At 38.8% G+C, this 15,014-nt stretch overlaps 1 protein-coding gene across 11 annotated transcripts in view; it reads left to right on the top strand.

Moving 5' to 3' along the window:
• The window catches only part of dmd (dystrophin), a 343,068-nt gene that overhangs the window by 204,456 nt on the left and 123,598 nt on the right, over positions 1–15,014 (top strand). For all 11 annotated transcript variants that reach the window (XM_038716227.1, XM_038716250.1, XM_038716303.1 and 8 more), the window contains 6 exons: positions 689–834; positions 9,598–9,698; positions 11,016–11,127; positions 11,504–11,617; positions 12,085–12,240; positions 12,326–12,496. In XM_038716227.1, the coding sequence (XP_038572155.1) occupies positions 689–834; positions 9,598–9,698; positions 11,016–11,127; positions 11,504–11,617; positions 12,085–12,240; positions 12,326–12,496 (800 nt within the window). The remainder of the gene's footprint in view (positions 1–688; positions 835–9,597; positions 9,699–11,015; positions 11,128–11,503; positions 11,618–12,084; positions 12,241–12,325; positions 12,497–15,014) is intronic.

The following is a 15,014-nucleotide window of genomic DNA, read 5'->3' as shown; positions in this document are numbered from 1 at the left end:
ATAAGTTTTGTTCAAAACACAAGAATAAATAACTTCTAACTTTACAAGAACAAATACTTTGTTGGACTTATCAACACTGTGGATGATGTATACTATTATATATTAACTTGCTACAGACCCGCTCCTCTCCCGCTTTATGCCTCTCCTGTCCCGCCTAAACCCGCCGTGTTTTTTGTCCATGTAAATCGTCTCGTTACTGTATTACCTGTCGGCCTCTGTTGGTCCCAGAGCTTGTTTTCATTCCTGGTCCGGGACTCACTGGAGAACTGATGAACCCTGTTCCGTTTCTAGTTCTGGGGATCATTCCAGCGCTGCTCCGTACCAGCATTTCCTGCTGGCTGAAATCGACCTTTGAGGCACTCCAAAACCTAATTTTTGCCAAGGAAGAGACATGATCGTATATGGAAACACACAACCAGCTTAGGGCAATGCCAGAAATTTAAGTCTGTCACAAATGTTAAATATAAAACAATAGTAAATGACACAATTATTTCAGACTCACCAGCAAACTTTCCAAACTGCAGCATCCACAGGTTTTCGCACACTGTAGCATAGAAGTTTTCAGGATGGTATTTGTCCATATGTTTGGATATTAAACATTGTCTTTGCAGTTTGCAGTGCTACAACAGCGTTGATCACCTGACAGCCTCTCTGAAATATTTCTCTGTCTCTCCCTGTCTGTCTCTAGTTTTGGAGAGCTTGCCACCGGCTCGTTATAAGGAAACCATATCAACACTGTTGGCATGGTTACAACAGTGCGAGGCCAAGCTAGCAATCCCTTCCACGGCCGTTACAGAGTATCCTATTATGGAGCAGAGACTGAAGGATGTTCAGGTACATACACACACACATCCACTCCCACAGTAAAGTCTGCAGATGAGACACATTCCTTTTTAATATCTTATCTGGAGTTTGTGTGCATTCAGAAGTAGTAAAAGCTGTGTGCTGTCAGAGTCAAATAAATGTTTGAAAAGTCTTTGTGCTTTTGGTGGGAAGGTACGATAATAATCTGGCTTTACAGGCAGCACACAGTATGAAAGGGTAGGAAAAACATACTGTACTATTGGATACTGACTGTATTGTAATGTACATGTTCATTGTACAGTACTGTGCAAACATTTTAGATTTTGCAGTTCTATTCATTAAGGTTTTTCAAAGTTTAGTTTTAGGCAGGTGTGGAAAACATGCTGTAAAGTAAGAACGCTTTAAATAGACCTGTTAACAGATTATGTTTATCATTTAACAAAATGCAAAGTGAGAGAACAGAAGACGAATCAAAATCAGATCAGTTATTTGGTGTGACCACCCTTTGCTTTCAAAACAACATCTGCTTGCACATAGTCTCTGAATGAACCCGGCAGGTAGGTTGGCCCAAACGTCTTTGAGAACTCCCCAGAGTCCATCTGTGGATTTAGGCAGCCTCAGTTGCTTCTCTCTCTTCATGCAAATCCAGAGCAACTCAATGATGATGCGATCAGGGCTCTGTGGGGGCCATACCATCACTTCCTTGTTCTTCTTTAAGCTGAAGATAGTTCCTAATGACTTTGGCTGTATGTTTAGGTTTGTTTAAATATATTTGGGCCAATCAGATGTATCACTGAGGGTACTGCATTATGAATAAGTATCTGTGTGTACATTTCAGCTTTCAGGAGACCATTCTTTCTGACCAAATCCCCAACTCCGTTTGCAAAAATGCAGCCCCAAACTTGTAAGAACCTCCACCATGCTTCGCTGTTGCCTGCAGACACTCATTCCTTTACTGCTCTCCAGCCCTTCGGTGAACAAACTTCCTTCTGCTGCAGCCAAATATTTCAAAGTTTGGACTCAACAGTCCAGAGCCCCTGCTGCCATTTTTCTGCACCCACTCCCTGTGTTTCTGTGCATAGATGAGTCACTTGGCCTTGTTTCGATGCCAGAAGTTTGGCTTTTTGGCCACAACTCTTCTATGACTTCTCCAGACAGTAGATAGGTGTACCATGGGCCCCACTGGTTCTGCAGCTCGGAGCTGATGGCATTGCTGAACATCTTCAGACTGCGAAGGGAAGTAAGCTTGATGTGTCTTTAATCTGCTGCTTGGACAGCGCATCTGGAAACCCCTGTCTGCTTTGAAATGTCTACCTAGGAGAGACATTGCTGATGCAGACCTTGTGTCTTGTTGCTGTGCTCAATCTTGCCGTGGTGTATGACTTTGACAGTAAACTGTCATCAGCAACCTTGTTAGCGAAGTTTTAATGTTCCTCACCCAGTTGTATTCCTCCTACACAGCTGTTTCTGTTTCGGTTAATGATTGTTTTTCAACCTACATATTGAATTGGTGATCATTAGCACCAAACCCCTGACTTTTCTTAAATATAATCTCGTTACATGTTAATTTCTTTACAGCATTTTTTCCACACCTTAAACTCTTGCACAGTACTTTCTGTCCATTGACAGTGCTTTCAGTATTGCTTTCAGTATTTATATGGTAGTTGTGTTGCAGCTGAAGGGGAAAGCATATTGAGCTCCGAGTCAATACCCCATTAGGAAGTTATAGTACTGAGTAAAACTTTGATGTATTCAATTTCAGTAAAATCATTGTTTTTGATGCTGAAACTAAACGAAATTGGAGATCTGCTCTAAAAAAAATGTGTGTATAATGTATCCAAAGTTGTGGTTATATACTCTCTAAATGAAAAAATACCCTCATATGATCATTACTATCAGTCTGAGTAACTAAGTCTACTGTATGCTCTCAAAAAGTTCCTCGGGTCTTATGTGTAGCAAAAACAAATAGGTTCCTTCTTTCATTGTTGGGATCATTTCAAGTTCATTTATTATAGAAGTGAAGCCTTTAAACCCACTCCGCTTCATCAGACGCATACTCATTAAACCTACTCCATGACAATTTTGGGACTTTGACACATTAATTCAGCTCTTTCACACCTTTTTTCATGTCAGTGCGTACATACCAGCTGCTTAAGATGCACGCACATGAACTGCCTTCACCGTAATTTCAACCACACATTTACACTGTCAACTGACACTTCAACAGCCGGTATCTTTTACTCTTTTACGACTCACAGTTCAAGTGCTTTCGGTTTGTATTCTTTAAATGAGAGTTCAACTGCTTCCAGTAATTACATTTAAATTAATATTTCAACTGCTCTTGTATTTTCTCAACTCTCGACAGCTTTCATCCCCTACTCTACCATTTACACTTTAACAGTTCAACTGTTTTTAGCAATTTAACTGATACTTCAGATAATTGCAGTGATCGATCTTCAACTGACATATCAACTGCTTTCATCTCTTAACAACTGGCCCGTCAAATGTGACTCTTACAGTACCTCTTAAGCAACAGTTTACCATTTCAAAAGGTGTCAAATTGTTTACATGGTTTCAAAAGCTCAATATGTGAAGCCATTTTAACAGTTTCAGCTTATCAGTTAACTTATCAGGGCTTAGATCATGTAGTGTAGTGTAATGCTGGAGGTTGGTATATTAGCAGCCTACCATCTTGTATGAATCACAGGTAATTATGCTGTTAGGTGGGCATACTATGTATAAACCCATCATCCACTTGGAGTCAACAGTGATTTAACTGATAGGTGGATTTGCTCTGTATTGCTGTGTATGCTCTTGACAACACTGCTGCTCAGATCTGTTTACAAATTCCTATAAAATGCCAAAATGGGGCCTAGCTCTATAATCCTGTGGGGCTGTATAACGCTGTAATCAGTTTTTACTACGAGTAGTAAAGTTATATTGCCGCTGGCGATGCCAAACTGCCAAAGCAGCACACTTTTAAAAGGATGCTTTTCGGCGACTCTGTGAGGTAGCAGGCAGAGGATAAAGAAGGGAGAGAAAACAGATGACAAGCCCCATTAACCAAGAGTCTGATTCATACCCACAACCTAACGAGTAAATGGCTTGCATCTGATACACTAGGACATCCCCAAACCACCGGTGTAAACATAAAATCCCTGTAGAACGAATCATTAAGGCAGATGGAGTGTCCTTTTAAAAAGACGAGGTCATTTTCAAATAAGTTTGCTTGAGACAAAACCACGTGTTAGTACCAAAGGGGTTATATTAGGTGGCATTAGTGTTGTAGTCAAGACCGCCCAAACCGAGATCAAGTCAAGACCAAGACCAGAGTTTATCGAGACCGAGACAAGAACAAGACCAGTTCCCCACATTACATGACACACAATAAAATGTGGAACGAGATCATAGGTACTTCTCAAATTGATCTGAAAGATCCACATTCCCATTAAAACACCCACATACAAACACTGAGAGCTGAAGTCAATGTAAGTATCGCCATCGTCGGGAGGGGGGACAGTCGTTAACTGTAACAACACATTTTTAATTAGGGTCATTGGTTGCATTTGAAGCGATACGTTTTTACATCCAATCAAAGTTAGGATGTTAACAAATAAAACAGACGATGGAAAAGCAATTTATTGATATTCCCAAAGTCGTGGTCTTGACTTGTCTTGAAATAAAATCCCGAGTCCTCAATGTCCGAGACCAAGACAAGACCGAGTACAAATGCGGTCGAGTCCGAGACGAGACCAAGACCATCAAAAAAGTGGCCTTAAGACCGGTCTTGAGACCAAGAAAAGTCTCGAGTACTACAACACTAGGTGGCATGCAGTATGCTTTGGTTAATATTTTCTCCTAAATGATGTTTGTATACACTTGTAAATATACTGAAAGTTAAGTGAACTCAGTTTGAATGAACCAGATCTTCTAAAAATGGCAACTTAAGAAATAATATTATACATAAACTTCTGGGATGGACATTTGTAAACACAGAAGTCCCTTTCGTTTTTTTCCCATTTCTATTATTATTTGCTTTCTTAGAGCACATTTCTTTTCTTTTCCATTAGCATTTCAGTGGTTTCTTCTTGTAGGCCAAGAACAGAAGCAGCAACATAGTTGTTCTGTTTAGACCAATTCTCAAGGCTATGAATTTGGCCCGTTTACTAACAAATACCCATTCTTTGATTTTCTTGTGTTTTTATTTTAAAATGTCATTGCATTTCCATTGTACCTTTAGTGGTTATTTTCTCGCCTTACCTGATGTCCCATTGTTTTAAACTTTTCAACAATCCCTCTCTAAATTAATTCCTTTCCCCAAACCCTGTTTTAAGAGTGAATACATCTTGTGAAAGAACCAAGATGCTGAGAAAACCCTCTTTCATTGTGGCTTTAAAACAGAAAGCCATCACTATATAAACAGTTCATACCGTTCCATTGTTTGCTCTCCTGTGTCCTCTAAACTGGCTTCTTTTAAAGCAGCAGCTTGAACTGCAAACTAAACTGTACCTTCACAAATCTAAAGCCAAGCAGAGAATTTCAATTTGAGTGAAAATCAGTATTTTTGTGAATCCGGACTTGAATCTGCTTAGCATGCAGAGAGCAGGCCAGAGCTGGTCTGCTTCTGGTGTGTGTTTGTCTACAACTCTGCAATTATGAGAGGTGGGTGAGCAAAATCCCAATGGAGCAAATGAGTGTCTCTGTTTATCACCGCATCCACCTACAGATGCACACATACATACAGAAAAAACAGCAGTACAGTGTGTGTCAGCATGCATACAATATGGATACACACGTACAGTCTTTTGTCATTGTGTTAATGCTAAGCCGTATTTCCAGTCACAAGAATACAAAGTCTTTTATTCTTTTTGATTACTTTGTTGTTGTTGTTTTAGAAGTGTTGATTTGTATCTTCAACTTAAGTCAAGGTCACACCATAGGGGAATGTGTGTATGTGTGTCTGCGTGCGCACAGCTAGCCCTCTTTAAACTTGATAATGGTCTTGTAGCGTGGCAGGGAGATCAAGCCTTGTAGCCTGAGATTAATTAAAGTTGATTGTAGATAATAATTAGAAATTCATTCTGCATACAGATAAGCTGTCATTAATTTTCAGCACAACTGTTTCCCCTCTCGTCGCTCACAGAGACAGCACTTAAGTGCGTGTGTACAAGTGTACACGACGCATGTGTGGTCGGAAACCACGCGTTCAGATGACAGTATCACCTCTCGCTCTATTTATTTAGTTCATTAAACTAATGAGCGCTTTTGTCGGGTGGGAACTTGTTTTCAGTCCTGACCTACTGTTAGAAAAACAAAACTCAGGTACAGTAACTGACAGCGAGAGAGACTATTATTAATATCATCCACAGCTGCTGGTAAGAGTCATTAAAGACTTGATTGCCGCATTCAATCACTGCCTATAATTTATTTATTTAATTAACTTATGATTGATTTGTGATTTTGCAGTAAGGTGATATAGTGACATGTGAGGGTGGGCTGTATAGATATTAAATGAGGACTGCAATTTTGTTCAAACACCACACCCTTATTCAAAGATATTTAGTTCATAACTATGTAAAACACAAAAGTCATACAGTTAAGAATCTGGGACAAATGATGACGTAAGGTTTGTCATAAGGCAGTTCACATCAGCTGTCACTAATTAAGGTTAATTCTGTGAGTACCTTGCTGACAGAAGAAAAAAAAAAACTTGCCTGTTGTCAGGTTTGTGTGCTCTCTGCAGTCGTGTCTGTACTGACCAAAGATCATTTGTGAGGGAAGAAACTCAGTGTTTCTGTAGTGTTTCTGTCAATTTCAGGAATTGCATTCTCACAGTTAAACTTTCATTCATATCAGATCAATAATTTAAGATTATAAACCTCGCAATTTTGAATCAGTACACTCGGTATTTTTATGTGGAAAATAAAGTGTGATAGCTGGTGCTAAGCCATAACTTCCTAAAATACATAAACGGAAAGCAAGAATGCAATGGAATTAATATGAATGGATTTAATTATATATAATTTGGTAAAAGTTTACAAAATGATTATGAATGCAACTAAATTCATTCATGGTTTTAGTCAAAGTTATATACAGGAGCCATGTTGTTTTCCCTCTGTTGTTAGCTGCCTCTGGCATAAATTGCAATAATTTAAATAATTATTTTTATACAAAAGAGACAGTGATGACACAGTTGTGACAGTAGCAACACTAATAAATATGTAGAAATTATTAAAAAAATATAAAACTTACAGGAGCTTGTTTGCAGATGTGAAGGTCCTTCAGAATATTAGTTGACCGTATGGATTTTTATAGATATCTGACAATGGTAATAATCATCACATTTTTTTGAATTAAAAACAAACGTGAAAAAACAAGAGACCCTAAAATGATCAACCATAATTATTTTAATTGAGAAAATGTTGTTCATGTTCAACAGAATTAACACTTTTCTTAGTGGGACATGTTTTCGCATGAATCAGTGGTCTACAACCAAGATTAGTCTTTAATGAGTCACTTAACAATAAATCCACTCTTTCAGTTAGTACAATCACAGTCACGTTAATATACTATTGTTGATTCTGGTATCCATTTATAGTGTTTAGTGCAACAAAAGTCAGTTAAAGTATTTAACTATTTCTGAGGATCTATCGACAGAAATGCAATATAAGATCCATAGGAGAGATCTGACATAGCTGTGAGGGGGGTAGGAATGTCATTTTCCCAACTTAATCTTTACCCAACCTAAACCAATTAGTTTTTGTCTCAAGAACAATAGTGGTGCAGCATTTGTAATTATTTTAGGAGGCACTGGCAAACCACGCTCTCCTGTCAATAGGGGCACCAGATCAGAAAAGGCTTGTGCTGTAAAGGTCATTTTCGAAGGTGGGACAACGTGTTTTATCTCTGTCGACTGTATTTCATCATATTTCCCAACCATTTAGGAGGAAGGCTGTCCATCAACAGGTGATCATAGGTTCAAAGAGGTCACAGGGATTACTGTTGTTATCTGTGAAGTATTACCTCTTTGCTTTTCTGTGGATCTCTAATAAGGGAGCTCACTCATCTCTAGTGAAAGTGGGACTTACTTGAGTCAGAAAGAGTCGGAGGCTTGTCCATGTGATTCCTTGCTCTCCAGTGGAGCTAAATAAATAGCATTGGGAAGAAAGAAAAGGAAAAGCACACAAACTTCCTAATGCCTTGCTGCTTGGGATTCAGTGTTGCAGCAGAAGGATTGTGGGTAAGCCATAGTAACTGACTGATGTCCTGTCCTGGGGCTGTGCTTGAACTAAGCTAAACTAAGCCTCTGAGCCACCTTGGTGTGAACGAGGCTTTCTTCCCCACAATCTTCCACCGCAACCCGCCAAAAGTTCACCAGGAATTCCCTCACCTATCCACTTGTAATTCATCCTACACAGCAGGGTAAGCAAAATACAGCGAAAAGGCTTCCATTACCGAATGTTAACCGTGGCAGCCGAGTCTTGTGGCGGCTCATAACCTCTCTCTCATCTCACTGTGCACACTGCTGTGTAATGTAACAGACAAGCTGTTAAATAACTTTTTGCCCAAAGCATTTAAGCTCCATGGCATTTTATGAAGACGGGAGCACACATGATAGATGGTTATTGGATAAATCAGATGTAGATGTGAGCCGTGTTTTTCTGCTGCGTTTCTACAGATAATTGTTGATGAAGTGTGTCAAGAAAATGCTAGCGTGCGGAGTGATTTGTGGAGCGCTGGGCAACTCTTTCCTCAGTATGAGGCCTGGTAAACATGTGGTGATGGCGCAATGGATAAGACACATGCCTTTGGTGTGTGCTCCCTGAGCAAGACACTTAACCCCTAGTTGCTCCAGAGGCGTGCGACCTCTGACATGTATAGCAATTGTAAGTCGCTCTGGATAAAAGTGTCAGCTAAATGAATAAATGTATAAAGTACATGTATTACCTTTATAATTAGAGATTATTTTATTAGAATTTAATGATGGAATATGTTTAAGAGCGATTTTATGATTATTTTTAAACAACACCTAAATGTCAGCAGTGGATCAGTTGTTTGAATTTTCATAGATCCTCACATACACACACTCAAAAACAGGCAAATTATAATCAATCCACTGATTTACAAAAATGCATGTATTTTATATTGTGTATCTGTGTCCATACATATATTTTTTGTATTTTGTTTTTGCAAGAAATTCTATGTATTAGAGATTAACTACACAGATATGAACAGACAATGTGCCCTGAACAGAAAGCAACAGCATCCGACTTCTTCTCAGAATCATATCTCGGTCAAATTAAAAACACAGACATAATAAAAACACAGCTTCAATCAGCAGAACTCACGTTTTCTCTGGATGTCAGGCTATCCAATGTCCATCATGAATAAATGCCTAAAAAGCCTTTTTGAAATTACATAACAAAGGCACTTCTCATGACTTCAGATCTCAGCCTAGTGATCATATTCAGACACTTTCTTTAGTATCAGAGTATTCCAGTGATTGTTGCCTTGTAAACAGGAACTACCTTTTTCAAAGGCACTTAAAACCAACATAACTTTCATCCGGATCTCCTCCCATTGCATGCAAAGCTTCTACTTTGTATTTATGTATTTTTTTTTTTGGACCTAAGAGCTCTTCTGATATTCTGATATTCTTTATACTTTCCCCCAACCATTTTCTTCATTTACAGTTTAGTTTCTGTTTAACTTTCCTGGATGAGCACAGAAAAGACGGGCATAAGTCTGCTATATGAACCACACAATCTCTCTCTCTCTCTCTCTCCCCTCTAGGCCCTCCAGGTGGCTCTGGCTGAGCACCAGGGGGAGGTGGACTACCTGACCTCGGCTGTGGAGCAGGTCTTCCAGAAAGCGCCGTCAGACATCAGCCAGAAGTGAGACATGGAAAATAAAAGAGTGCAGTGTAATTCAATGAAAGAAGGAATTAAACCAGATGTAGGCTGACGGCCTGCCACTGTATTCCAACCAAGGACCTGCTCACTATGAGGAGACAGTGCTCACCACTGTGCTGCCCTTTGACCTGATTTGACAAAATAAAAATTACAATAACAAATGTAAAACTGTGGCTTAAAGCTCAGTAATAAGAAGCATTGCAGCAAGAGAGTGCAATTAGGGTTTAAAACAACTTTAAACAAAACATTAAAGGAAAGGCTCATATTTTTCATGAAACTGTTTAAAATGTTCAGAGAAAGTTTGTCTTTTTAGTAACAGATTCCCTGTTGTTGTTTCCCCAGACATTGTTTCTGTTATGAGCTACAGTGGTGGGATAATAACACAGATTGGGTCTTTTTTTCTAAAATGACTAACTTTGGAACATACCGCTTTATTTAACAGATTACTGCAGTCTCTTATTAGCTCCAGCTAAACCATGATTTTGTCATCACTTACATCTCTAATGGCCAGAATGAACTGGAGGAATGATTTCAGCATGCAAAAACTGATTCATTGTTTATGTGGACACCTGACTATTGTTTAAAGCAAGACTTTGAAAATGTGAAGCTTTCCTTTTAAAAGCATTGCAACAGTTTTTACAACTAATTGGGCCCTTTCAGACTACTGTTTTACAGCATAACGTGTAAACAGGCTGGATAAAAACAACAGGGCAAAACAGGTGTTGACCCAAGCCACTACTTTTTAGATTAGATGAACTTTATTGTCTCCAAGGAGATTTTTTTTCTTGGGTACTTGGGCACATTGTGCCTTCGCAGACATGGCACACATACACAAACAAAAAACAGGGATTTACCGGCATCTGTAGTGCTGACGTACCGGCAAAGCAAAAAAAATAAATATAAACAAAATATATTCTGTCACTGTATTCACCTGTACTCCTCCTGTCTCTGACACAAACACAACTAAATCACTACATTTCAAAGTTAAGTCTTTTTTTGTTGGGACAAAGTTTACCAACTGGCTTGTGACCCAATAGTTTGGAACCACTAAGTATAATTGTTTATAGTTGATATTTAGTAATATTTAGGTAACTTAGTAATTCCTAATTATTGTGTAACAAACTTGTTTTTAAAAATATATGGCAAATTCTGCAACATGTCTCCAGTTGTTCGTAAGGCCACTGTAACAAGAGACTGCAAAAAATGCACACGGAATGGTCTAAACAGGAAGTCTGCATTAGTAATGCGTCGGTGAAGATATCATGTCACAAGTCAATAAGCTTCTGTTTTTTTCTGTAGGTATCGCATTGAGATGGACGCAGTCATGGCGCGTTGGAGACGACTCGGCACCACTCTGACAGACAATGCTCAGAGAATCCAGGAGCTCATGGCCAAACTGATGCAGTTTGAGGTGAGACTGATTTCAGGCATTACTGTTGCTCAGGAGTTAAGTTTTAAAACCAAGTAGTACAAGAATTTGACTTGATCTGCTGGTGGCAAAAAATATAAATAAATAAATACTTTGATAGCGGTGCTGAAATAGATCTCAGTCTTGACAGCAACAGTTACTCACATAATCACTTCCTCTTTAGTGGTTTTGCCTACAAAATAAAAGTGCGAGAAGCTTGTTTACTGTAATTCAGTATTGGAGTTGAACTGAGCTTTTACTTTGAAAAAATCTGAATGACATTAAAAGAGTTTGTATCCTGCTTGACACACCTCTGACAGAGCTGTCAGAGAGCATTATTCCCCCTTTTTTTTTTACCCCTTCTTGTCTCTCCCCCTAGAATGATGTAAAGACTTTGAAGAAGTGGATGGCAGATGTGGATGTGTTCCTAAACGAGGAATGGCCAGCGCTGGGAGACTCTGAAGCTCTGGAAAAACAGTTAGAGCAGTGCACGGTGAGGAAACCATGTACCCTGACTTTACTGTGGACTAAACTATTGCTTGAAATGGCCTTTATAGCTTGTATTTTTCACCAGCATTTATTTTCTAAAAAAGAAAGTTATCAATACAGCAGTTCTCAATTCTCAAAATGCTCGAAAGAGGGCAGGTTGATAAAAGGCTGAGAATGGTTTGCACAGAGTAGATAAAATTAAATGTTCTTGGGGAAAAAAGGGCCCAGAGAATTCATAATGTAACCCTTATAGTTCATAAAATATCCAAGAGAATAAAACATCCTTCAAGGAAATGGATAGAAACTTGAAAATGAGCAGATAAACACCTTTTTCATGACTGCTTGTAAAGAAAATGAAATAAAAAAAATGCCCAACAAAAGAGTTCTCATTAACACCAAAATCATCCACTCTGAAATATGTACAGTCATAATTCACCTGCGTAACCGCCGTCTTGCTCTCTGACTGGCCAGGCTCTGGTGAATGACATCCACACCATCCAACCCAGCGTCAACGGCATCAATGAAGTGGGATTGTACCTAAAGAAAGAGGCCGAGCCGCCGTTTGCTATCCACATCCAGAAAGAACTGGATGAACTCAACGCCCAGTGGGAGAACGTCTGCAAACAGGTGTGTAACCTTCATCCAGAGCATGTGTTTTCCCACTTTCACAGGGCCATATAATTTGTGTTATGGTGTGTTGTTCTCTGTCTAGGCGTATGCTAAGAAGTCTGCTCTGAAAGGCGGCCTTGATAAGACCATGGCTCTGAGGAAGGAGATGCAGGAGATGCAGGAGTGGATCAACCAGGCCGAGGAAGACTACCTGGAGAGAGACTTCACATACAAGACGCCTGAAGAGCTACGGAAGGCCGTGGAGGAGCTCAAGGTGTGTGTGTAAAGCAGACATAGAAGGCTGTGGAGGATCTGAGGGTGTGTGCAAGTACGGGATTGAGAAAGAGAGGGAGGCAGGGATGGAAATCAATTCACAATTTGCTTTATTAACATGAACATGATGAAGTAAAGTGCTGATAAAGCAGGTTGTACGTTTAGTTTTTTGATAGAGAACGGGAAGGAAAGAAGACAACATTGGTTTGCACATTACTTCACTTTACATCACTTAACGATGCAACAACTATTATTTATATGTAATTTAATTAGTTTATGTAAATGTAATAGTTGGAAACATGGAAGAAACACTACTTAGAGTCTACAACAATGCTACTGGCTCTTGAGGTAAATGCTAACATGTTCATGATGATAATGCTAACATGTAATTGTTAAGCAGGTGTAACAGTTACTATATTCACTGTGTCAGTTTGGTGTAATGACATGGAAAACCAAATTTTTGACCTGATGATGGTGCTAAAGGAAAGGTCAAACAATCAGTGTTGTTACAACTTATCTTCTGGTGACTGTGAATGAGTGAAACAAATTCCAGAGCAGTCCACCCAGTGGTTGTCTAGATATTTCACCTCATGGTGGCGCCAGCGGAAAGGTCAGGGTAGTCTATAACCATTCATTCATTAGGATTCATTCTAAGGGGATCTTGAACGTCTGTACCAAATTTCATGGCAAACCACCATCTTTGTGGTCGTCAGGCCGATCAACATTGCCCTCCCTAGAAAATCATCTGATTTTGAAGGTGCTCATTCTAATTTCACTTGGTATGGTCTGTTGATGACTTAATATTATTAATGTTTACTTACTGAGCTTTTTTTAGTAGATTTCCAGGGTTTAATGTAGAGTCTATTTTCTTTAGCCATTTTGGTTACCTAAAGTTTTCAGTGTGAGGCCGTGCACTGTGACTGTGAGAACTGTATCAGATTCTTTTTCGGTTTGTCAAGGGGCCTGCACACATCACTATCATATTGTTAAATTGATTCAATTCACTTCAGCCTTTCTCTGCAAAATACTAAATATACTAATAAATTTAAAAAAAGACAACTTTCACTTGTACCATGGTTCATAAATGTGCACTTTTCCATTTGCAAGGGACAACAGTTTTGTCTCTGGATAAGGTTTTTATTACAAGTTCTATCAAGATATTAGGGTTTAAATTGGTGTATCAGAGTAACGTCTTTAAATTACAGTCGCTGACTATTACATTTTGTTGAAACTGTGAATTATTAATCTTTTCAGTGATTTACATGCATACATATACTTTGAATGACACAGGCACAAAACTAGTTCAAATAGAATCACTTTTCATGTAAACAGACTGTATCATAGGTTTATTTTTTTATGTTTGAATGCATTATTTGTGTGTATACAAAGTGAAACAATATTTTTTCAACCTGGATTTGAATCTATAATAATATTTTGAGTAATTATCACTAAACATTTATATATTTTTATAGGCACCTATGATAATTATTCTTGTATTTTGAGTTCTTTGAAGCTTTATATTTTGTTAAATTGACCAAATGAGAAGTCAGCTGAGTTTTTGCTAAAAAAACATGAATGCATAAGAGACGGGAAAAAAATACCCAATACAAAATTTTAGGTGGAGAAGTTGTAAGAATTTAACATTGTTATATATTTTGACATCTTCAAAGAACACATTAACAACCTTGAGGAGGGTCTTGCTTCACTCCTCACTATCTTGATAATTTTCATAAAGTTCCTTGTGGTTTTGAATATTGTTAAGGTCTGGCAGGTTTGGATCGGTCTGTAGATTTCAGGGATTAGAAATGAGTTTTTTCTTGCCACCATGTAATTGCTTGTCTCTTAGGGTTATGTGTGTGGTTTTCTCTGACACCTGTAGTTTTTTTTTTTTAAAGGAAACTCATGATCTTGGCCCTCTCAATATTCACAGTGGAGGCCCAGATCTGACCGGCTTTGTGCAGCTGCTTCATCTGTTCTTTCTCTTTTCTCTGTCACTCTGTTTTGATCCTGGTTAATTCCAGGTCGATAACGTCTCCGTCTGCCCGCCTCTCTTTTCATTGTTGAAGTTAAAAACCTGCTCTCTCTCTCGTTCTTTCTTTCTTTCCTCTCTCTTTATCTTCTTCTCGTCCTCTCGCTCACAGCTTTGTGTTTTTTTTCTTTTTCAAACCACCTCTCTCATTCCCTTCATTCCTCAGTTTTTTATATCAAACTGCATCGATTCTCCTAGTTGGCCCCATGCTTTTTTCACTTTCATAACTTTAATGCAAAGTATTTGTGATGTAAATTTATGACATTGTTTGCTTTGTGATATACCCCAAAGCCTTGGCAGTAGTAGTCCCCTTCCAGTCACCCCTCCCCACGAAAAAAAGTTTACTTGACTTTACAAAATTAAAAATTGATTTCGCTCTGCTTGCTCTTGCTAATCTTCTCCTCCCTCCTTTCACCTCCTTTTCCTCTCCTCTACTCCGTCTTTCTGCTCCGAGCTTAAAGGAAACTTCATTCGTGGATCACTCATTTAT

This window comes from Micropterus salmoides, unplaced genomic scaffold (assembly GCF_014851395.1).
Source record: "Micropterus salmoides isolate LMB-PRFRI ecotype aquatic unplaced genomic scaffold, ASM1485139v1 Ms_hic_scaffold_1, whole genome shotgun sequence".
Lineage (NCBI taxonomy): Eukaryota > Metazoa > Chordata > Actinopteri > Centrarchiformes > Centrarchidae > Micropterus > Micropterus salmoides.
This window is presented reverse-complemented; position numbering and strand designations above follow the sequence as displayed.